At 50.6% G+C, this 24,479-nt stretch overlaps 1 protein-coding gene across 1 annotated transcript in view; it reads left to right on the plus strand.

The window, feature by feature from the left end:
- The window catches only part of ZFHX3 (zinc finger homeobox 3), a 122,223-nt gene that overhangs the window by 92,018 nt on the left and 5,726 nt on the right, over positions 1 to 24,479 (plus strand). The window contains 6 exon segments of the mRNA XM_063410903.1: positions 661 to 768; positions 9,357 to 9,490; positions 9,681 to 9,881; positions 16,896 to 16,998; positions 17,483 to 19,640; positions 19,642 to 22,931. Coding sequence (XP_063266973.1) covers positions 661 to 768; positions 9,357 to 9,490; positions 9,681 to 9,881; positions 16,896 to 16,998; positions 17,483 to 19,640; positions 19,642 to 22,931 — 5,994 coding nt within the window.

Here is a 24,479-nt window from a genome sequence, read left to right on the forward strand (position 1 = left end):
ACCGTGGTGCTCTGTGTTTGTTGTGAGCTTTCAGCCCTTCACCAAGAGTTTCCTCTGTGCTTTTGCACCTGCATGGTGCTGCCTGGCTTTGCAGGCTCTTCCCCTTACTGGGACAAGACTGCCAGCGTGTTCCTCCTGAGCCTCATGTCTGCGCTGGGGCTGCTGCAGACCAAGCTGCCCGGAGCTTGGTCTGAGCAGGAGGGAAGTCGTGTGCCTGCAGGGGACTCTGGCACCTGGTGATCAGGGTCAGTACAGCACCCTGTCACTGAGTCCAAAGAGCTTGAGATGGGGATGAGGAGGAAGGATGAGGCTGAAGGTGCTCGAGGCACCACTCACTGATGCTTCTGTAATGCCAGATGTGGCTGGGTTGAACCTTACTGTGTTGACGGCCATGTCACTGTACATGACACCTTAGGGGACCTCAGTAGTTCCAGGTGGTAGAAGTAAGCGAGGTTCTTCATTTTGTCTCCATCCCTAAGTTCTTTACAGTTTCTGTCTTGACTAATAAGCAGGTGTGTTGGGAGAACACTGGATGATTTTGATACCTGCCACCCAACACTTGTGCACAGCCTTAGCTGTTGTTCTTACTCATTGGCAGCTACCTGTTCTTCTGTCCTACCTTGCATGTCAGTGTCACACTTTCTGCTTTTCTTGTTTCAGAAGAACCCAGTGAAGATGTGGAAGGGCCCAACGAAACAGCTGGCGATGTTGAGGAGCCTGCCAAGGAGCAAGAGAGTGGAGGGGACAAGGACCAGAGTAAATGGACAGGTATGATTCGGCGATTTAGCAGAGGTGGTGTTTGGCTCCTCATTTTCTTCAAATCCAGGAAGGGGAGGCACTAAAAACAGTGGTCCACAAAACCCCTTTTAGCTGACCACAATGTGGCAGTGTCAGTGAGACATAAGTGTCATCCTCTGTGAAGGCTTTGGGTGTAGCTTCTTGACATACTCAATGGTTTGGGTTGTGGTGGGCCGTGCGTCCCCACTCCAAACCCCAGGCTGGCGCTGGGCCGTGGGTGCTCTGGGACAGCCCTGGGCAATGGGGATCAGCAGCTGGGAGAGGAGCAGGAGGCAGAGGACAAGCCCTCCTGCCAGCAGCCAGCACGTGTTGGATGAAGCACACCATTTGGTGATTCTGTGACTGTCCCGCTCTGGAGAGGGCCATCCATCTTCCACCCTCATCTGGCCCTTGCTGGCCACTTCAGCCTGGCTCCAGAACCCAAGGTGCTGGAGGTGGCATTCACTTCCCTTGGCCCAGGACACAGCAGCTCTGGCTCCAAGTCCCATTTGCTTGGCAGGCTCAGCGTTGGTTGGTGCAGTGCCTCAGTCTGCACAGAGACCCTTCTTCCAGGCAGCTTCTGCTGCCTTCCTGGTTGCCTCTTGGTGAGCCCCAGACAAAGATACTTTGTCTTACCTTGTCTTCCCGAAATGGAATGTGGTGTTTCACCTCAACAGTTACAATCTCAGCCCACCTCAATCTCAGGCAATGGACGATGTGTCCTAACTGGTGAAGAGAGCAAGCTGGGCCTTGTGGGCTGTTGGAGTTTGTGCTGTCAGTGTGGGCTGCACTCGCTGAGGTTGCTCTGTGTGTTTCCTTCCCATCACAAACTGATTCTTAACCCAGAAATGCAATTTGGCTTGGCTGTAGGTGATTTTTAGTCTCAGTTCATTGTGTGGGATTGTGTGATCCTGAGCACAACCATTTTGTGAAGTGTCATAGACAGATGTAAGTATTGTTTATTGATTAAATCTCTTTAGGGGTAAACAGGGCTCTTTGCCCAAACCTGAAGCAGTTAAAAAGGCTGATCTGTGTGCAAACATTATTTCTCAAAATATGTAAAGAAAAATGAGGAGCCTACTTTTTAAACCCTTTTCTGTCCAGAAACTCTGAATCTGGATGGTTTAATTTCTTCACCCTGCCAGTGAAATTCCTAACCAGTGTTTGTGAGCCAAGGAGGAGATCAGAAATGGGACAGCTCCATGGGGGAGCCGTGTGGGGAGGACACAGAGCGGGCGTGTGAGCCCAAGGAGCGTGGGACCGGCCTTGTGCAAGCCAAGGTGTGTGTGATGTGCTGGTGCTGAGCTCAGGCTGCTTCCAAACATGTAACACCACCACCCTGAACTTCAAAGCAAGATAACGTTACCAATGGTTGCTGTCCTGCTGGTGTGCAAAGCAGGCACACCTTGGTCTTGTTTCTGCTCTTGTCCCTCGAGGAACATGACTGTGTTGACAGGTCCTTCTGGACATCAGAAATGGAAAGGAATAGAAACTGGTCAGGTTATACCTGGCAGCCCCAGAGGAGAAGTGTACAGGGACATGAAAACCCAATGCAAGTGGAGCCGCAAGCAGGGAGGGGAACCGGGACGCTCTCCTTGGAGGAGGAGGAGGCTGCTGACAGAGCAGGAGGGGAAGGTGTGACCACAGTGTCACAAAGCTAAAGAACACAAAGCCTTCTTTGCATGTGCCCTCAGTGAGCAGAACAGCACAGCCTGTGTCAGCAGCAGCAGGGAGAGCCCGTCCCCCAGCTACAGGGAGTGGGGTGCAGAGCACGTGGAGGTGCTGAGCGTTGTCCCTGGCCTGCTGTACTGTACCTGGGTGTTGGAGACAGTGCCTGGAGCATATCAAACCTGCCAGCTGCTCTCTCTTGTGCTGAGCAGAGGAGAGGGGAGGTGCGTGAGGGGCAGACACTGTCCCTGACCGAAGGAGTGGCTGGGGAACTGTACACCTGCCATCTCTGCCCCAGATTTTCCTGGGAATTGACCAAACAACTGTTTGTAAGTGCTGATGGGAAGATAATGAGATGAGGAACAGTCGACACAGATTTGTCAAGAACAAATCATGTCAACACGACCCAATTTCCCTTCATGTGAAGAAGGTCCTCTTTGGAGTCAGTGTCTCCTTGGGAAGGCTTTCGATGCCACTTTTCAGGACAGGCTGAAATGAAGCACAGCCACTGTGGTGTAGGTGACAGTATTGTACCATTGGTGGGTCTCATTAGTGCTGGAAAGCTCTCCAGTCCTGAGCTGGGGTGTTGGGGAGACTGGGCAGCAATTTCAGAAACCCCAAACAGCAGCAACAACCCAGGACAGAGCAACATCAGTCAGGAGGAGAAAAGGGAATGAACAGGCTTATTTGACCCAGAGGAAGACCAAAGAGGGAGGACAAGATAAGTCTTGTGCATGAAATGCTTCTGAAAGGAAGGAAATTATTTGTTCTCCATGTTGAGGATACAGACAAGACACAAAAGGCTTAAATTGGAGGGAAAAAGATTGATGTTAGATATCAGTTTTTTAAAAGTCCTCCTGTACAGTCTGTGGCTTAAGCACTGGAGTGGGTTTTCTGGGAAGGTTCCTCAGAGGTCTTTCAAGAAGATTAGAGGAGCTGCCATCGGGAATGAGGCAGGCTCAGTCTGTCCTGCTTTGGAAGGACTGGCTGACCTTCAGAGAAGCCTCTGAGCCAGGTGACTCTCTGAAGATGGAGATGGGGGCAGGAGAGGTGTGGGCTGAAAGCCAGTGATGGGGCATGTGAAAGGGGAGGGGGACAGACCTTTTTGCTGCTCGCCACCTGCAATTTGTTCCTTATGTTCCTCAGCAATTTACTCCCCTTTGTGCTTTGGTTTCCTCACTGCGTACAGGGGATTTATTTCTTCCAATTTCTTAAAGGTTTGCAAGATCTGTAACAAGACACTGAGTTCCTTTGCCCATCTCCCTGCCCCAGCCCAGGGGTGAGGGTCTGCACCACAGTGGGTACAGTCCAGTGCAGCCTGTGCTGGGGTTAGTGTCAGCACCAAGGGGAAAACCTCTGTTTTCATTGTAAACTTGTCAAAATGTGTCAACTGCAAAATAAATGTATTGATTCATTCTTTGTATTTATTTTAAAATGCAATAATATGAAGCAAAAACATTTTTTTAGGTAATACTTTTCAATTGAATATACATGAGGAAAACTCCATCCCATTGAAGGACTCGTTGGATCTTGATTTTTACAGACATCTCTGTGGTTTCTGGAACATTCTGGAAGATGGCAGTGCCTCTGCACTGGAGCAGGGAGATGCTGTGTGCCTGATGACTCAGTATTAGACATTATCTCGTCATGGCTAATGGGAGATTTACCACAAGCAAACCAGCAAGGGGGAAAGGAATCGTGGCTGATTCCAGGTCCTTTTTTAAGGCAGGATGTAGATGATGGGTGCTCGTCTGAAGCCCTGCTCATTGCAGCACAAGGCCTCTTGGTTTCAGGGTGAGCCCATCCCCAGCAGTAACCCAGCTACCAGAGGCGTCCCTAATGCACTGTCAGTTAGGTACACGAAGAATATCAGGGGTTTTTCCACAAAAACAAGAAACAAAGTCTACTTAAAATATGGATTGAAATGAAGTCTTTCTGGAGGACTGGCCTGAAGGGCTTTTATTTTTGTTAATGATTTTTTTTTTTTTTTTTTTGGTCCATGATGCTCACCTAACAGAGCAATTAGTGCAATGGACCGTCCCTGATTCGAATCCGTGGTAGATTGCTATTAAAGGAAGTATTAATGGATTGCTGAGAGCTGGGAAATTGTTGCAGAAAAGTGTGTTTATGGAGTATGGTGCTGGCAGGCATGATTTCAATTGGATTTGACATGTTTAACATAAATGTATACTGCACAGCTCCTGCAGTTTATGAATAATTCCTACAGGCCGACTGCCTTTCTAATTACTGAAATTGAAAAAAACAGGTCAGGCACATCCTGACGGAAATCTATTCCTGCTCCTCCCCCCGGCTGCTTTTTGCTGCTTTTTTTTAATATCTGGCATTTGTGGAGCACTTAATGGCTGGGATGTTCTGGGGGCCTGAGAGGCTGGGAGGAAGGGAACGAGGGGCACGATGGAGCCACTCAGCACTGGCGCCTGAGCAAGGGAAACCTGGGAGAGGGAATGGGAAAGGAGGACTGAGAGGTTGCCCATAACTGTGTTTTTCCAAGGATATATGAAGCACAAAAGGCTGCTGGGTGGCAGCTCCAGCCCAGAAACATGGCTGGGCCAGGTGGCTCCATGCAGCACATGAGGCATGCTGGGCTCTGGCGGCACTGGAGGTGCTCAGGAAGTGAAGTGGGCTGCAGGAGAGGTCTGTGGTGCCAAGCAAAGGGCCACCTCTGGGAGCCCCTGGTGCTGCGTGGCACCTCACAGAGGCATCTGCTGCGTATTTCCTGTTCATATAGAGCAAGTCTGGTGGCGGCTGGAGCTTCTGGATTATGAATATTTAATAGTAATTCAGCTGTGGGTACTCACTGCAGGTGGGAAGGTATGACACAGTATTAGAAAAACAACTGATTTGTCCATTTTTGGGGCTGTGAAGCAGCAGCAAGGACAGGTGCAGAGTGCGCCGAGCGTGGGGCATTTACCTGTCAGTTGAGTTACTGTCGAATACAGAGCTGAGAAATGCTGCAGAGCAACAGGTAGTGCACAGGCCTGATAGTGTGGCTGCAGCAGGTGATTGGAACAGAAGGTCCTTCAGAGAATGGGGAATTAAACAGACAGTGTTTGGGGAAGAAATGTTGCCTGGCTGTTACTGAGGAGGTGGCTGCGCTGCAGCACTGCTGGTGCCCCGTGCCCTTCAGTCCGTGTGGGCTCTGGCCATTCCTGCATCATGGCAGTTTCTGGAGAATACATGAAATGGATAAAGTAGCCCTGGATTTCAGGAGACACACGGGTGCTGTAGGGGCACGGGGCCAGAAGCCTTGGGCGTTGATGGCACCGGGCTGTGTGGCACAGCAGCACAGTAGCAGCTCCCACTGGTGTGAGGACATGTGGTGCTGAGTGATGGCTCCAAGAACACGTCGAGGTGATTTGAGGAAGGAGGCACCACCAATACAGAAGGCATTTTCCATCAGGCACTGAAAGCACAGTTCCCTGGTCTTGCTGAGAACTTTCCCAGGCCAGTGGCTGGACTTCATGGCAAGGAGTGTTTTGGAGGCTGGTGGTGTTTAAATCAATGGCAATAGCAGAAACCCCACTGTAAATTTCTAGGGCAAGTGGCAAGCTGGTTTACGGAATGCAGGGAGATGAGAACCTCTGGCTTACGGAAAGCAGCATGAATTAATAATCATTTAATTGGCTTTTCCATTATGTTGCTTGGTTGGGAGATGGAAGTTTAGATGAAGGGGCTGTCAGTGATACTTTAGCTAAAAGAATCTGATGGGTAAGAGGTGGGTGGTGACTTCCTTCCCACCAGGATGGAGAGCAGCAGTTTAGGGGATCCGTGCTGGCTTTGCCTCTGGAACCAGCAATGGAAAGGCCCCCACTTGCAAGGAAGTGCCCATCTCACTTCTGGAATATACCCAGGCAGGATCTCTTCTCCTCCTCTGAAAAACAGCAGCTGTTGAGAAGAGCAAGAAGATGAGTAGATCTCCAGAAGTGCTGTGGCAGCCCTGCCCCATCACACTGGGCTTTTAGGGGACGTTTGTTGAGAAATGCAGGTCTCCCTCTAAGTCAGTGAATCGGAACTAAATCCATTTAAAGAGTCAAAATAATATCAATACTATCTGATATGCAGACATACATCATACTTTAAACCAAATTCCTTTTTCTGCCCAGCGAGGGCTGGACCTGAAGGCAAGATGCTGGCCCTGGTCACAGCACAGGTATTATCTCTGTGTGCTCAGTGGCACTCAGCCCTTCAAGGCCATGGCCTTCTGGACATTTTGAGCTTAGGACATTCTGTCCTGTCCTCTGTACACAGACAGAAGGTTCCAGGCTGTGCTAAGAGCTCTGCAGGCAGACACCAAGCCGTGTCCTCATTTCTCCTGGTAGCAGAGAGTTCTTAATTCCTCTGATCATCTGTGATGTGGACTGAATGTGTCATTTTGTGCATTTGACTGTTTATCAACAATAAACTTCAGTCTTGGTGTTAAAATTCCCAGCTGAGCTGTCAACTCAAAAACTAATACTTAAAATAAATATCCTATGTGCAACAGATCAGTTATTCTTGGGTCTGGACAATCATCAGTAATTCTAGTTTTGAAGGATTAAGGTTATGGGGTTGGATCAAGTGATTTAATGAAATTGGACACTTAGGAGATGGTACATTTTAATTACCTGTTACTAATTCTAAGCAGGCTGCTTCACAGTAGAAAGGAGATGAGAAAATACCCTGTTGTGACTCCCAGGGTTGGAGCTGATGTTCAGCAGTCTGGGGTAGCTGATGGTTGGGCTAAATTCAGTGCATCCAGAAACACTCCTCTGCTGAGCAGCTGGCAGTGGTCAGTGCCAGTTCAGGGGTACAGGAGCACACAGGAGCCACAGTCAGCACCTAAAGAGGTCCAAAGGGACCCGAAGCCGTGACTGTCGCTGTCATCCCCGCCCAGGGCAGGACTCACAGGGCTGTGCCAGACCACCCTGGCAGACCTGGGGTCTCCAGCTGGTCATCCCAACACCCAACAGCCTGATCAGGGCCAGCAGGTCACAGTGAGGACTGCACAGTGTCAGGGCCACTCACATCACACAGGGCTCGGGAGGGGCATTTTAAGGCAGGGTAGTCCTTCACCCGCCACAGGGCTGGCTCTTGGGGGTGATCTGCCCTCCCCAAACATCCAGAGGGACTGAGTTCCTCAACGGAGGAGCAGCAGAGTGGTGCCATGTTCCTAATGCTCCAAGCACATTTATTGTAGGAGGCAAGGAAGGTCAGCTCTGGCCCTGCAGACTTCTTTAAGCTGTTTGCAGTTCTGAACCCCGGGGAGAGTCTCGGTTCAAGCAGTGAGCTCAGCAGAGCAGCCTGTCATTCTGTAGGGGCAGAGCTGTGATGGTGTCTGTCAGTCAGCACTGACACTGCAAACTCATTCCGCTCCTGGTTTGGATGTTTTTGTGGAGTTGGCAGCACAGCAGAGTCCTGGGGGTTGGGTTTCAGGTACAGCCGGGGTTGTACAAGCACGCATGCAGGCTGCTGCCCAGCCAGGCATGAAGCACCAGGCATGCAGCCAGCAGTGCTGTGGGGAGCAAGATCACTTCCAAACCCATTCAGTATGGACAAGCCTACCAGGAGAAATTCAGCAGTCCCAGGTCAAATCCTCTAATCCCTGCCTCCCTCTGACAGTACTGTTACCTGTTTGTCATACTTGTTTTCCCTCTTCCAGAACTTACTTTGCCTCTGTTCAGCTGAATGCGGAGATGGGGGCTGGCAGGGAAGGTAGTTAGAAATGGGAATTGTATTCTCCACTGTGATGTGGTACGTTTGGAAATCCAGCTCATGCCAGTGCACGGAAGGGTCTTTGGAAAGGAAGCGGTTTGCTGGGATCTAACTCTTGATGGTATCATCTGAAACAAGGAGCAGATACCAGCGGGTTCACAAGTTGAGTAGGAGAAAGGGGGAAGAGTATGGGGGACTGGCCTGAGAATGCTACAGCGCCTTGTTAATCGGCAGCTGATCCATCATATTAAATATCCAGCTGTCAGATATTACCTTTCAAGTGAAAATGAATAACTCCCATTAAGGGCGAAATGGGTTTGAAGTCGATTCGAGACAGATTAAAGTACCGTTATGAATGTGTGTTCGGGGAGGAGGAGACGGGGGCTGTGTATAATATACTTGTCCTTACAGTTTTTAAATAATAGATGTCCCACAAATTTATGTATTGAAGGCATCCAGGGTTCGGGGGAGGAGAAAGGTCAGGGATGTGCTTCTCCCAGTGCCACAACTCGTGTTGTGCTGTTGACTTTAGGGCTCATTTGCATTTCTCTGTTTGGCTGGAATAAAGTGGCCTTTTCTCAGCTTACCACAGTAGGAGTGTTTGGGTTCCCTTGGCCGAGTCCTGCCAAAATTGGGATTTTGTCTGGACCATGTGCTAGGAAGCACCAGATATGTGCATTCCTCTGGAGGCATGGGCTGAGCTGGCCAGAGCCATCCCAGCAGCAGCACTGCTGCCACCATGGGTGCCATCGATTGGGCTGACAGCCGCAACCACCAGCCCTCTCCAGGGCAAACGTGTTTCAGAGTGTCTGTATGTAGAATGTCAGGGGTATGACTTCTGCCTTACCAGCTGCTCCTGGAGGTGACACATGGGCCTTCACCATCAGGCCAAGCATTTGTGTGTCCAGTGCAGCCACAGGCCCAGAGTCTCCTGCACGTGCAGGTTGTAAGCATCCCCTAGAAACAGCTGAGGCCTTTCTGCTTCTGGCCACCAGTGACACAGTTCCCTTGCTGTGGGAGATCGGCAGGAAGGAACTGGTTTTGGTGAGGTTTGTGTTGCAGGACGTAGGTCAGTCCTCAGATTTATCCTCCTCCAAGTCCTTAGGGTGTTTGTCAAGCAGTAAATGGAAGCCCCGTGTTGTCATCGTCCAACCTAGGCCTCTTTGGGGTGTCCTGATGTTAACTGCTTTCTCTTGCAGCACCAGCCAGCCAGCCAGAGAAGGAGCTGACAGAGCCTCCAGCATCCTCTAAGCGGATATCGTTTCCCAGCAGCTCTGAGTCGCCTCTCTCCTTTAAGTGGTCAAAAACTTCAGAGGAGACCAAATCAGAGCAGGTAAGGCAGAAGAACCCATCTCTCTGTGCAGGTAATGTGTTTCCAATGTGCCAAAAGCAAAGAATAAAATGAGAGAAAGGGGATGAAAGAAGATAACTGGTGGTAGAAAGCATCAAATTATTAAAGCCTGGCTGTAAGAGAGGAAAATAGCACCTGGGAGAGCTGTGTGATTCATTTGTCTGCTTCACAGATATACCAGTGTCCATACTGCAAGTACAGCAACACGGACGTGAACCGGCTGCGGGTGCACGCCATGACCCAGCACTCGGTGCAGCCCATGCTCCGCTGCCCCCTCTGCCAGGACATGCTGAACAACAAGATCCACCTGCAGCTGCACCTCACCCACCTGCACAGCGTGTCACCCGACTGCGTCGAGAAGCTCATCATGACGGTAAGTGGCTGTGCAGGGCAAGCAGGGCTGCTGCCATCCCCGCAAAGGTGAGGAGTGAGACTTGCTGTGCTGGTCAGCTCCTCCACCCGTCACAGCTCTGCCACCAAGGTTTGCAGCATCCTGGTAGGTTGTGTCCCCCGCTTGAGCCCTGTGAAGCTCAGCTGTTGAGTAATTTCCCTGTGAAATCAGGGTAAATACAGTTTCCTTGACCTGATGAGGTGGGTGCTTGGGATGGCAGCTTGTGCTAAAGTTTCTGGAAGATGCAGCAGCTAATGGGGTATATTGTCCCTGTTTTTTCTGTGGTATAATATCGGATGCAATGTTGTGTCTTCATTTAAGAACTTGTCATCAAGTATACAAAATAAGTGTTTATTTTGACTCCTGCCAGTTCTTTTTCTTTGTTGTTTTTTTTCTTGCACCCTATTTCTGCTTGTTTCTCCCTTCTTTGCCAGTTCTTGGCACTGGGGGTGAATAGCATGAATATTTGTGGGTTTTTTTTGGTTTTTTTTTTTTTGTTTTTTTTTTTTTTTTTTATTATTATTATTATTATGTTTGTATGTTTGTTTGTTTGTTGTAATACTGGTGTTCTTCACCAGTTCCCTCCTGTGACATCTTCTGAGCAAGCACACACAGCATGGCCCAGCTGTTCTCTTACAGTTTTCTTATCTTCTATTTCTGTCACTCTTCCTCTCTACAACTCCCTGAAAGAAGGTTGGAGCTGGGTGGGGTAGGTCTCTTCTCCCACATAACAAATGACAGGATGAAAGGACTAGCTGCAAACTGCACCAGGAGAGGTTTAGACTGGATATTAGGGAAAAATTCTACATGGAAGGGGTTGGAAAGCCCTGGCACAGGCTGCTTACGGAAGCTGTGGAGTCACCATCCCTGGAGGTGTTCAAAAATCAAGTGGATGTGGCATTTGAGGACACAGTTTAATATGGTGGTGGTATTGAGTTGATGGCTGGACTTGGAAGACTAAGGGTCTTTTCCAGTTTAATGATTCTGTTTCCTTTTGTGACTCCTTCTTGAAGACAGGAGTCACAGCCATGAAATCATGAGTAGTCTCGGGAGGTACCCCTGGAGCTGCTCCAGTCCAACCTCCCTGCTCAGGCAGGGTCCCTTGAGCACGTTGCTCAGGATTGTGTCCAGGCAGCATTTGAGTATCTCCAGGAAAGGAGACTGCAGAGCTCTCTGGGCAGCCTGTTGCAGTTCCCACTCCATAAGTGCCTTTATGCTCTTTTCTTCCTGCTGTGCATTACTCGCTGCTGTCCCCTCAGGCCACCTGAGCACCTGGGTCACGGAGCTGTCCTGTCCCACAGACCACAGCCTGTGTGACCTGTGCCCATCTCATTGGTGCTGCTCAAGTGTGTAAATACCTTCAGAGGGTTTGAACAGCCCTTGTTCACCTCTTAACTACATTGGTGGCAGGTGTTTTGGCTTTCTAAGAGCAGCAAGCAGAAGCCAAGCCCTTCCCTAGGCCAGCAGGCATAACCAGTTTGGGGTAGCTGTCATGCTGGTGTGGAGGGGTTTGTTTTGAGCCAGGCAGGGTACCGGGACAGAATGTGTGGTCTGGAGCAGGAGTGTTGTGCTGGTCTGTCCTCAAGCACATCTGGGTCCTTCAGGATATGAGGGAAAACGGGAGGAACCGACAGAGGTCAGGACACTCTGCAGAGCAGGTCAGGCACAGTCCCTTAGATGAGCCCTCCTGCTATGCTGGAGCAGGGCCACAGGGCTCTGCAAGGATCAGCAAGGACTGGCCCAGCCGTGATGCTCATCCTCATATGTGTTCCTGGTTTTCCTACCTTTCTTCCCGTTGGCACCTAGAGACACACATGGGGTGAGGGTTGCCTATACTGCCCCAGGTCTCACAGCACAGAGTGAGGGGGACTTTTCTTTATTCTATGACAATATTTTGAGACCAGTACGGTTTGTGCAGAGCACGGCAGCATCAGAGGGTCCTAATTTTGCTCCTTCTCATGAAGATCCATCCGTGTTTGCCGCGGCGAGGGAGCCGCAGCCCCGTGACCGAGAGCCAGGTCCCTCTCGGCGCAGCGTCTGCGCTCGGCGTTGGAGGAGGCTGCAGTTAATAACACCTTATCAGACGCCGTTCAGGAACCTGCAGTGTCTAATATGTCTGTTGCCATGGTAACGGCTCCTGCTTGCGCTCAGCATCCCGAGCTGCCTGGTCGTGCTCCCTCCCTTTCATATCAGCGAGCAGCCGGGCTGGCTGTCCCGTGGGACCCCCGTGTCCTCCACTGGCCCCAGCGCAGGGACAGGGGCTGGCAGGGCTGCCTGAGGAACGGAGCACATGCCCCCGTGCCACACGGGGACAGAGGCTGGGGCACACGCTGTCCCCCCACCCATCTCCTGCAGCTTCCTTTACGTTGGGCTGGTGGGTGGACGTAGCCAAGTTCTCTCTCTGAGCGGGGCCGGGTGCCGTCCTTCTCATCACCGCCCCTGCCTGGGCTCCACTGCGGGCCCGTACTGAGGGCGAAGGCAGACCAGACTGATGGGCTGGGCCTGGGAGACACAGGGGAGAGAACGGCCTCCCAAGGGCCTCTGGCAGTGGGAGCTCTCCCTCCTCCCGCAGCCAGCCTTATCCTTCTGCACATTTCTGTATCATCATCTCTGCTGCCAGCTTCCTTTTCCTCAGTTTAGGGCATCTTCCCAGTGTTCCAGTCATCTTTCCATCTTTTTCTTTTCTCCCTTGCTCCAGGAGTCATTCCTGCCCATCCCTACCATCTCACTTCCCCCTCCTGCTATCTTTACATTTTTACCCTCTTTCCCATTGTCTTTTCTTATTGCTCTCTCCCTTCTGCTGTCACTCAATTTTTCTCTCTCCCTCCTTTTCGCCCCCTCCCTCTCCCCCCTTTCCCTCTCACTCTGTGTCTCATTCTCCATCTCGGATGAAGGTAATGAAAATAATCGGGCTTCATTAATTCTGAGCCCTGTGAGATGATAGCCATTTGGAGCCATGTTTGCCAATTAGATGGTCTAAATTAGAAGTGACCTTGGTATACTGCCATCACTTTGCCTCTCGGAGTCTAATGAAGCTTTTCACTCCAGCACCCTCTCTCTCTCTTTGTAATGGAAATTACCTCCTTTGTCTGGTGGGGAACCTTCCCTCCTGTCTGTAATTCCCCTGGTTTCATAGACATGGGGACAGTGATGTATCTCCTCAGACCTCATCTAGAGGGTTTCTTTTCAGAGCTACATGATTTCAGCATTTTGGGGTATATTCAGGGGAGCCGTCTCCTCGTTTGTTGTCCATGGACAGTCAGCACAGGCAGGTGCAGCGTGAGAGGAGCTGGCTGCTCACAACAGCCAGGAGTAATTTTTTTGGACATGTCAGCAGTATGCAGGTGTTGTACTGATGGGTGTTGGGCTCTGAGCCTCCAGCCCTGCACACAAGCAGCTCTGCAGTTGGTTGTTAAAAATCCAGTAGATCCAGTGGTGGTCAGAGCTGTGCATGTTGCTGCTGGAGGTTGTCACCAGTGAGGAGTGGGCCCGCTGGTTGTTCTGCAGAGGGATGACAGGTTTGTAGGTGTCAGGGGTGTGGATACTGGTGGAGCAGGGAGGCAGGAGACCTGGCCCGTCAGCCCTCAGGTGCTCTGTGACAGTCCTCGCTGGGCCACTGTGTTCATAGAAATGGCCACTGAAGTGGGGTGCACCTGCCTCTCCATGGATCTCATCATCATATAGATCTTTTATGTGCTGAAGGGGTCTGAATTCCCCCCAAAAGGTGTGGTTCTTGGAAGCAGAGAGGCTTGTCCAACTTCCCATCCTCTAAGGACCTTCTGTGTGGAAACAGGAAGAGAACTTAGAGGGATCTTAGCCGCTGGAGCTGCAGGGGATGGTGCTCAGACTGTGCATGGGGGTGGATCCGGGGTGACTGAGACAGACGTGCCATGCCTCAGTAAGCTTTGCTGGTGACATGTGGGCAGGAGATGGTAGCTGCAGCCACACAGGGGACAGGGTTTGGAGCTGGACAGAAAAGAACAGGTATGAACAGGAGAAGGGAAGGGAGGAGCCAAACTACATTTGTTGAACTCAGAGGTGGAGGGTTGTGTTTTAGTAATGACTCGCACTGACTGATGTGCTGCTGTTGTGAAACAGTGTTTGAGCCATTGAAACAGGTAGATAGGAACTGAGGAGGGGGAGGGTTGCCAAGCTGAGGAGGGATGCCAGGATGACACCCCAGGTATCACCCGTGCAGGTGAGAGGGAGGTGGAGAGCGTTTGACAGCCGCACGCCCTGACACGGGCTGTGCCCCAGATAAACACACTCCTCTGGATCCCCGGGGCAGTTACTGCCATGAAATACATCTGCAGTGTTTTTGCAGTGTAAAAGGACAAACCCTTCAAAAAAAGCAGTCTGGAATTCTGTCAGTGCAAAGTGATTTGGGTGCAGCCCATTTGCACTCACTGCATATTTGCTACCTGCTCAGGGCTGGTCCAGGGGGATGAAAAGACAGAGGGTCTTGCCCTGGATCATGGTGTAGGAAAGGGACAGGAGCAGCCTGGATGGAGCTAGAGGACTAGAGTGGGTCCAGTTGCTGACCCGTGCCTTCTTTCCACTGGTTTGCTCCCCAAGGCCAGCCCATGGCTGCACCACCACAGCTCCTGTATCCATACGCAGAATTTCCAGTTCCCTGCACTTTTTTCCAAGCTTTTTTTCTGTTTGCCTTTGGGAATTTTTTGCCTGTAGCAATTTAATGTACCACAGCCTTTTTTTTTTTCTTCCTTTTTTTTTTCCCCCTGTGGTGGAGGGAAGATGGAAGGAAGGGAAGGACTGGTGGCTGTGGAGATGCAGGTAGATAAAGGTAATTACTTAAACACATATAGGGCAGGACTTACAGGTTTGGAGCCCCAGATTAAGATGCAGAGGAGCATGTGAGGTTGATGATTATATTTCGGGGAGAGTTAATTGACGGAAGGTGAAGGCAGACAAAGAACCGCTGCTTACTGCCTTCTTGAATCCCAATCAGGAATTATGATTAAAGACGCGGCGAGACAACAGAGGCCTGATGAATTGGTGTCTTTTTTTTTTCTTTTTTGCCGTCATTCACACTTGATTGACTTCAACCTTTCAAGTGCAAAAGTCTCTCTTTTCCATTATTATTCATAGCCATCTGAGTTTTTCTAATTAAAGTGTATGAAAACAATTACTGATCCGTCGTACTGAGCGTGGTGGTGGGGACGGCTGCCGTACTGTAACGCCTATGAAAAGCCACAGCTCTATAATGATGTGCAGCTGAGGTGTTAGATAATTTTATTCTTTTTCTACTCTGTTGGGGTTTTTTTTAATTTCTCATGATTTATTTTTCATAATTCCTAAAGATCCTGGGAAAGCAGGCTCTTCCTGCTGCTAGAGCTGAGAGGGACATTTTCTTCTTGCCTCCCCTTCTCGGCATCCATGCTCGTCCCCCTCCTCCGAGCCCAGCCACTGGAAATTACTCTGTGACCTTTCACGTCTACCAGCCAACCACCCACAGCCATCAGATGCTTCTGTTTAGACTAGAAGGTGGAATGAGTTTGGTGTGCTCAGCTCCCCTCCTGGGATGTGTCAGCTGCCTCCATGGGACCTGGCACTCACTGCCATGCAATGGCTGGCCCGGGAAGGGGAGGATGCTCTGTGTCCCTCACAGCTCAGATCATGGCTCTGCAGCCACTTCTGTGCCACCAGTTAATTCACCCTGAGATCTTCCATGAGCTTCAGCTTCACCACAGGTGTGCTCCTGTCTCCTGCAGCGCACTCAGAGCCTTGTGGTCCTTGGCTGTGCAGAAAGCCGGGTACATGGCATGCAGCCACCACACATACTCTCTCTTTCCTGAAATCTGGGGTTCAGGTGCCCTCTCCATATCCAGCAGAAGGATGGAGAGGCTTGTTTTGCCTTAGCCCTGAATGGAAGTGTTTACTTGTGCCTCCCTTTCCCAGTAGTGGGAGGCTGGGAGCAGGAGCACCACAGGCATGGCCAGGAGCATCTGGTGAAAGGGGAATGCTCCCTGGGTGTCAGCAAGGTGGCATTGCCAGCTACTCAAGGCTGTAGAGGAGTGTTCACTTGCCACAGGCATTGACCAGCATTGGAAGCTCTGGGCTGGAAAACACAGGGGTGGTGACAGTGACATGGGTCTGTCTGTCCCGGTGCTGTGAGGCAGTGTGAGACATTGTCTGCAGACAATGTTCAAAAGGACATTCATTGTGCCAGCCATGTGCGGGCTGCCAGAGAGATGGTTTGTGACCAGGTATATCCAAAGAAGCAGTTTTCCAGAACAGGATGACTGTGCACGTTTGGCTCTTCCAGAGAGCCTCTCCAGCTGAGCCATGCAGATTCTCCAGCTCTGTAGAAGCAGTGGGGTCCCAGCACTGCACTGGTTTTGATAGTGCAGGATCTAGCCAAATACTTGAAGAGGAGCAAAGGGAGTGCATCAGTCAGAGCAAGGAAAGGGTTACCAAAAGCTTTTTATTTTTCAATTTGCTTTCTCTTTAGTCCTTTCTTATTCATCCTTTCCTTTGTCACCTCTCTCCTTATTTGTACTTTTCTTTCTCATGCCCCTCCTTTCCCTGCATCGATACACTTTGAAAACAGTGCTGCAATGCTCCCCGGTTCAAGATTACAGTGTACTTTACTAGGTATGATTTAATTAGGGGCCTTATTATGTTTTCAGCAGCTTAAGGTGGGCCTTTCAACTTATCTACCTAATTGGTTGCACAAGAAGTTTCACAGCCCATGACAAAACATTGTCAGTGATCAAAGTCTGAATTCCACATAAAGGAAAAATATTAATAATAAGATTATTCTTCAAGTGTGCACTGCTAATTATGTCCAGAATGTAACTGTAGAAACACTTTTGACTGATTTGAGCTTTGTCTAATAAATACGAAGCCTTCAGTGAGCTGTGAAAAATGATGCTTCTGACTTCACAATACGGGTGTCTAGTTTTGCCACTGGAGATGTTTAAAATATTTTCCTGTGTTTTTCCTCTCCCTGTGTCCTTTCCCCCCTGTCTCTAGGTGACAACCCCTGAGGTGATGATGCCCAGCAGCATGTTCCTCCCAGCAGCTGCTCCAGAGAAGGACGGGAACTCAGGCACAGAGGAGCTGGGAAAACAGCCTGGTGAGTGCAGGTCAATGAGAGCCATGGTCCTACCACTCCCTCAGCTCCATCACTGGTCAGGGACCAGTTTCATTCCTGTTAATCCTCTGTTTGATAGGACCTAGACTCAAATACTACATTGAGTTTGATAAGCCCTCTTTTTCAAAAACAGGCAGGACATCAAAAAGGAACAGTGAAGACAGAGGTGGCTGAATGGCTTTTGCTTGAAAGGGAGAATTGAAGGTGATAAATGCACTAAAGGATGTGTGTGTGAATAATTACCAGATATTCAAAGTGGGCAAGGAAGTAAATTGTGTAGGTTTATGCAATGGGCCATGATGAGGTTAATGGGCTGGTATTGAAACAAATGAATGAAGACAGAGGAGAAATGTTAGAAATACTTGTTATGTTGGAGATCAAAAAACACAGATTATTCAGGACTGAAAGGGGGGTGTTGATCTACCATGGTGTAATTTTTGTGTTTGCTCTAATTCTGTTTCCACAGAGATCTCTGAGGATGCGGGGAAGACTCTTTTGCCATCGGACAGTGCAGAGCACGGCGGGGACCCCAAGCCCACTCCAGCTGATCCGAGCGCTGCCCGGGAGGACTCTGGCTTCCTGTGCTGGAAGAAGGGCTGCAGCCAGGTGTTCAAGAGCTCAGCAGCCCTGCAGACACACTTCAACGATGTCCATGCCAAGCGGCCTCAGCTGCCGGTCTCTGACCGCCACGTCTACAAGTACCGCTGCAACCAGTGCAGCCTGGCCTTCAAAACCATTGAGAAGCTGCAGCTCCATTCCCAGTACCACGTCATCCGGGCAGCCACCATGTGCTGCCTCTGCCAGCGCAGCTTCCGAACCTTCCAGGCCCTGAAGAAGCACCTGGAAACCAGCCACCTGGAGCTGAGCGAGGCTGACATTCAGCAGCTGTACGGTGGGCTCTTGGTCAATGGGGACATCCTTGCTATGGGTGACCCCTCACTTGCTGAGGACCACACAATAATAGTTGAGGAAGATAAGGAAGAGGAGAGCGACCTGGAAGAAAAGCAGAGCCCAACAGGCAGCGATTCGGGGTCAGTGCAAGAGGACTCTGGCTCAGAACCAAAAAGGGCCTTACCCTTCAGGAAGGGCCCTAATTTCACTATGGAAAAATTTCTAGATCCGTCTCGCCCATACAAGTGCACAGTCTGCAAGGAGTCGTTCACACAGAAGAACATCCTCCTGGTACATTACAATTCCGTTTCTCATCTGCATAAACTGAAACGAGCCCTCCAAGAGTCTGCTACTGGGCAACCTGAGCCTACCAGCAGCCCAGACAACAAACCTTTCAAGTGTAACACCTGCAACGTGGCCTACAGCCAGAGCTCGACTCTGGAGATCCACATGAGGTCTGTCCTGCACCAAACCAAGGCTCGCGCGGCCAAGCTGGAAGCGGCCGGCGGCAGCAGCAACGGAGCTGGCAACAGCAGCAGCAGCAGCAGCCTCTCCCTGGGCTCGTCCACGCCGAGCCCCGTGAGTGCCAGCAACAGCAACGCTTTTGCAACCACCAGCACGAGCACTTCAGGCACCACTCCCATTCCCAGCCTACTCAACCAGGTCTCCAGTGACAGTGTGGGAATTCCTCCCTTGGGTAATGCTGTAAGCACTAACATCTCCTCCCCTGCGGAGCCCAAAGAGGTGAACCGCAAGAAGCTGGCAGACATGATTGCATCCAGGCAGCAGCAGCAGCAGCAGCAACAGCAGCAGCAGCAGCAGCAGCAACAAGCTCAAACTTTGGCACAGGCACAGGTCCAGGCCCACCTGCAGCAAGAGCTGCAGCAGCAAGCTGCTCTCCTGCAGTCCCAGCTCTTCAACCCAGCACTTTTGCCGCACTTTCCGATGACCACTGAGACCCTTCTGCAGCTGCAGCAGCAGCAGCATCTTCTGTTCCCGTTCTACATCCCCAGTGCTGAGTTCCAGCTCAATCCAGAAGTCAGCTTGCCTGTCACCAGTGGTGCACTGACGTTGACTGGGACGGGTCCAAGTTTGCTGGAGGACCTGAAGGCACAAGTTCAGCTCCCTCAGCAGAGCCATCCACAGCTCTTGCAGCAGCAGCAAGGTCAGCTGTCTCTGTCACAACCCCACTCCGTCCTGTTGCAGCAGAGCCAACACCCAGAGAAGAAGAATAAATCTGTCGTGAAGGAGAAAGATAAAGAAACCCCACGGGAAAGGGAAAGTGCAGAGAGGGGAGACAATAATGTAACACTGAAGGAGTCTCTTCCTGATAACTTAAAGCCCAAAGAGAAGAAGGACTTTGTGCCAGGCAGCAGTTCAGAGCCCTCCATACTGCCTCCACGGATTGCTTCCGACGCGAGGGGCAACGCCACCAAAGCCTTGCTGGAAAACTTTGGCTTTGAGCTCGTCATCCAGTACAACGAGAACAAGCAAAAGGGGCAGAAAAAAAATGGGAAGACAGAGCAAGGTGAGAACTTGGAAAAGCTGGAGTGCGATACATGCGGCAAGTTCTTCTCAAACATCCTCATCCTGAAGAGCCACCAAGAGCACGTTCACCAACATTACTTTCCCTTTAAGCAGTTAGAGAGATTTGCCAAACAATACAGAGAACACTACGACAAACTGTACCCGCTGCGGCCGCAGACCCCAGAGCCCCCGCCCCCGCCTCCCCCGCCCCCCCCCTCCGCTCCCTCCAGCCCCTCCCCAGCCCGCTGCTGCTCCTGCCATCCCCACTTCTGCCCCGCCAATCACCTCTCCCACGATCGCACCAGCCCAGCCGTCTGTGCCACTCACCCAGCTCTCCATGCCCATGGAGCTCCCCATCTTCTCACCGCTCATGATGCAAACCATGCCCCTGCAGACATTACCAGCACAGCTGCCACCTCAGCTGGGCCCCGTAGACCCCCTGCCCGCTGACTTGGCCCAGTTGTACCAGCATCAGCTCAACCCCAGCCTTCTCCAGCAGCAGCAGAACAAGAGGCCACGCACACGGATCACCGATGACCAGCTCAGAGTCCTTCGGCAGTATTTTGACATCAACAATTCCCCAAGTGAGGAACAGATCAAAGAGATGGCAGACAAATCTGGATTGCCCCAGAAGGTGATCAAGCACTGGTTCAGAAACACCCTGTTCAAGGAGCGCCAGCGCAACAAGGACTCCCCGTACAACTTCAGCAACCCTCCCATTACCAGTCTGGAAGAGCTGAAGATAGACTCACGGCCTCCCTCTCCAGAGCCCCAAAAGCAGGAGTACTGGGGAAGCAAGCGGTCCTCTCGGACACGCTTTACTGACTACCAACTCAGAGTCCTGCAAGACTTCTTTGATGCCAATGCTTACCCAAAGGATGATGAATTTGAGCAGCTTTCCAACTTGCTGAACCTCCCAACACGTGTTATAGTGGTGTGGTTTCAGAATGCCCGTCAGAAGGCTAGGAAAAACTATGAGAATCAGGGAGAAGGCAAAGATGGGGAGCGGCGGGAGCTCACAAATGACAGGTACATTAGAACAAGCAACTTGAACTACCAGTGCAAAAAGTGCAGTCTGGTCTTTCAGCGCATTTTCGATCTCATTAAACACCAGAAAAAGCTTTGTTACAAAGATGAGGATGAGGATGGACAGGATGATAGCCAGAATGAAGACTCTATGGATGCAATAGAGCTCTTGACTCCAACCAGTTCCTCCTGCAGCACCCCGATGCCCTCACAAGCTTACAGCACACCTACATCTTCAGCCAATGCAACCTCCTCAGCTTTTCTGCAGCTCACGGCAGAGGCAGACGATTCCTCCACCTTTAGTTCTAAAGTAGAATCTACAGATGAGAAACCAAAGCAGTCTGAACCTCCAAGTACACAGCAAAACCAAACCCAAGAGAAGCAAGTGCAACCAAAGCAAGAGCCTCAGCAGCAACAGGACCAAGGAGAACAAAAGACAAGTTCAGCACACCAAAAGATTTCACAGTTATCCTCCCCCTCTTCGCTGCAACAGCCACCTCCTCCTCAACCCCCTCAGTGCTCCTTGTCACAGTCAAGTCCAAGTCCATCTCAGCTCTCACACCTCTCCCTCAAACCCATTCACACGTCCACCCCTCAGCAGCTGGCAAACCTACCTCCTCAGCTAATCCCATACCAGTGTGACCAGTGTAAACTGGCATTTCCTTCCTTTGAGCATTGGCAAGAGCATCAGCAGCTCCATTTCCTGAGTGCACAGAACCAGTTTATCCACCCCCCATTCCTGGACAGAACACTGGATATGCCATTCATGCTGTTTGATCCCAGTAATCCACTACTGGCAAGCCAGCTGCTGTCTGGAACGTTACCACAGATTCCAGCAAGCTCGGCCACCTCACCATCAACTCCAACATCCACCATGAACACACTGAAGAGAAAGCTGGAGGAAAAGGCCAGTGCAAGCCCTGGAGAGAATGACAGTGGGACTGGGGGAGAAGAACCCCAAAGGGATAAGCGTCTAAGGACAACCATTACCCCTGAGCAGCTGGAAATCCTGTACCAGAAATACTTGCTCGACTCCAACCCCACACGGAAGATGCTGGATCACATTGCACATGAAGTGGGCCTGAAGAAGCGTGTGGTACAGGTTTGGTTCCAGAACACCCGTGCACGAGAGAGGAAGGGGCAGTTCAGAGCTGTGGGGCCTGCCCAAGCCCACAGGCGGTGTCCCTTCTGCCGAGCTCTCTTCAAAGCAAAGACAGCTCTGGAAGCTCATATCCGATCCCGTCACTGGCACGAGGCCAAGCGAGCTGGGTACAACCTGACGCTGTCTGCTATGCTCCTAGACTGTGACGGGGGACTCCAGATGAAAGGAGACATCTTTGATGGAGCCAGTTTCTCCCACATGCCACCAGCTAGCAGCGACGGACAGAGCGTTCCCCTCTCCCCGGTGAACAAGAGTATGGAACTGTCACCTAGAACCCTGCTGAGTCCATCCTCCATTAAGGTGGAAGGGGTTGAAGACTTTGAGAGTCCCTCCATGTCCTCAGTCAATCTGAACTTTGACCAGACAAAGCTGGACAACGATGACTGCTCTTCCGTGAATACCGCAATCACAGACACTACCACAGGAGACGAAGGGAACGCAGACAACGATAGTGCAACAGGGATTGCAACTGAAACCAAATCCACATCAGGACCCAGCGAAGGTCTGACTAAAGCAGCCATGATAGCAATGTCCGAATATGAAGATCGTCTGTCTTCTGGCCTGGTCAGCCCAGCTCCCAGCTTCTACAGCAAAGAGTACGACAATGAAGGTACTGTGGACTACAGTGAAACCTCCAGCCTTGCAGACCCCTGCTCTCCCAGCCCTGGTGCAAGTGGTTCAGCCAGCAAGTCTGGCGAAAGCGGGGACCGGCCTGGGCAGAAACGCTTTCGCACTCAGATGACTAATCTCCAGCTTAAGGTTCTTAAGTCATGCTTTAATGACTACAGGACACCAACCATGCTGGAGTGTGAGGTCCTGGGCAATGACATTGGACTGCCAAAGAGAGTTGTTCAGGTCTGGTTCCAGAATGCAAGGGCGAAAGAGAAGAAGTCAAAACTCAGCATGGCCAAGCATTTTGGTATAAACCAAACAAGTTACGAGGGACCCAAAACAGAGTGCACTTTGTGTGGCATCAAGTACAGCGCTCGGCTGTCTGTACGTGACCATATCTTCTCTCAACAGCATATCTCCAAAGTTAAAGAAACCATTGGAAGTCAGTTGGATAAGGAAAAGGAGTATTTTGACCCAGCTACTGTACGTCAGTTGATGGCTCAGCAGGAGCTGGACCGAATCAAAAAAGCCAATGAGGTTCTTGGTCTGGCAGCTCAACAGCAGGGGATGTTTGACAACACATCCCTGCAAGCTCTCAACCTTCCTGCTGCGTACCCAGCGCTACAGGGCATCCCTCCAGTCTTGCTCCCAGGCCTCAACAGCCCATCCTTACCTGGCTTCACTCCATCCAACACAGGTGGGTACGGGCTAGGCACACCTTCACTTGGTGCCTACCTAGCACAAGCAGTTGTTCCCTCGGGAATGACTGATGGCAGGATTCCTGACCCATTAGTTCAGCATGTTGACTTCACAGCAAAAAAGCAGTAGGTATTTTATCTAATTCCTGAACTCAGGAAGTTTTATAGCAAAGCCTGAACTAGAGCAACATCTAGACATGCTGCATATCCCTGCGTAGAAATCTTAAATCTCCTTCAAGGAAGTGGAATATAGAAAATTTATCCAGTGGAACAGAAGGACTAATGTGCTGAATACACTGTTCATCATCCCTTCCTTTTGACATTCATTGTATGTGGTGCCATCCCAAAGTTCAAGAATCCAAACTGTTTCTAGGGAAAGGTGTGGTGTAGGCATGGTAGCACTGGTGACAGATGCCCAGAGCATCTTTATGTGTCCCTGAGGTGACTTCTGGGACAAATCCCAGCGTAGCTGAGGATCAGTTTTGAGTAATGGCTGGGTATGACCTGAAAGCACTTCCTCGACCAAAAATGGTGTAGTTGTGGGACAAATCTAGTTTGTATTTTAATAAGATTTTTCTTAACAATGCTACATAAAAATGAAATTTGTCATAATCCTTTGGGTGGCCTAATCTCAGATACTGGACTTTGTCTGTTGAGAACGCTCCTTTCTTTTGTACCTTGTGGATAGGTGGAAAGTGTAAGCCATGTAGCAAACACTGCCAGTGGAAGATGTAGCAGTGACCAGCAGTGACCTAAAAAATGTGATCCAAAGACCTTATTTCATTATGTGTCTGAAGGGCCCCTCACGTGCGAGGGCTTTTCCATGTCACCCTTCTCACCACAGATCTTGTTTCAGAGCACTCGGCCAGAAGCATCTCTTTGGCAAATCATATCATCACCCTATTGCAGGTTTGCTTAGTGCCCCAAGTTTATAACAAAAACTGAAATGATTTCTTTGCATTTCAGTCCATATTGTTGCTTTTATTTTTCTCAAAGCGCAGGATGTGTCCTGGGGAGATGGGATTGCATCTGATGAATCTTAAATGCTGTCAGTGACTGCCTAGACAGACTGAACTGTTTAGAAAGTCAAACAGTCTGTTTGTGGCCTTTAGATAAAGCTCCAAAGGTCAGACCACGGCAGCTCCGGGCCTGTCAGTGCAGATAAGGCCATGCATCCAGGAATGCTGTGAATTACCTCCTGCTCCTTCACTTGAACCTCTCGGGGATGTTCAGCTGGGAAACATCCATTTCAGTGGTGTCCACCTATAACATGCCCTTATCCGAATCTCCAGGGCCACTGCATGCAGCCTTATTCCGTACCTGTCCTGTCGTCACAAATCATTCCTGTCCCAGCAGCCCATCAGGAGCAGACACAGGCTTCAGAAGGGCTTGGGTCAGCCATGGCTGAACACGCCCAGCTGCAGCCACCCTCCTTGCAGCCCTCCTGCAGCTCCTTGGCAGTACAACCTAAAGCAAAAGTCACCCTGCCTCCACAGCTGGTCCCAGGCTCTGCCACTGTTCCTGTCCAGGCTGGTCTCTGAGCAGCG

This window comes from Prinia subflava, chromosome 13 (assembly GCF_021018805.1).
Source record: "Prinia subflava isolate CZ2003 ecotype Zambia chromosome 13, Cam_Psub_1.2, whole genome shotgun sequence".
NCBI lineage: Eukaryota > Metazoa > Chordata > Aves > Passeriformes > Cisticolidae > Prinia > Prinia subflava.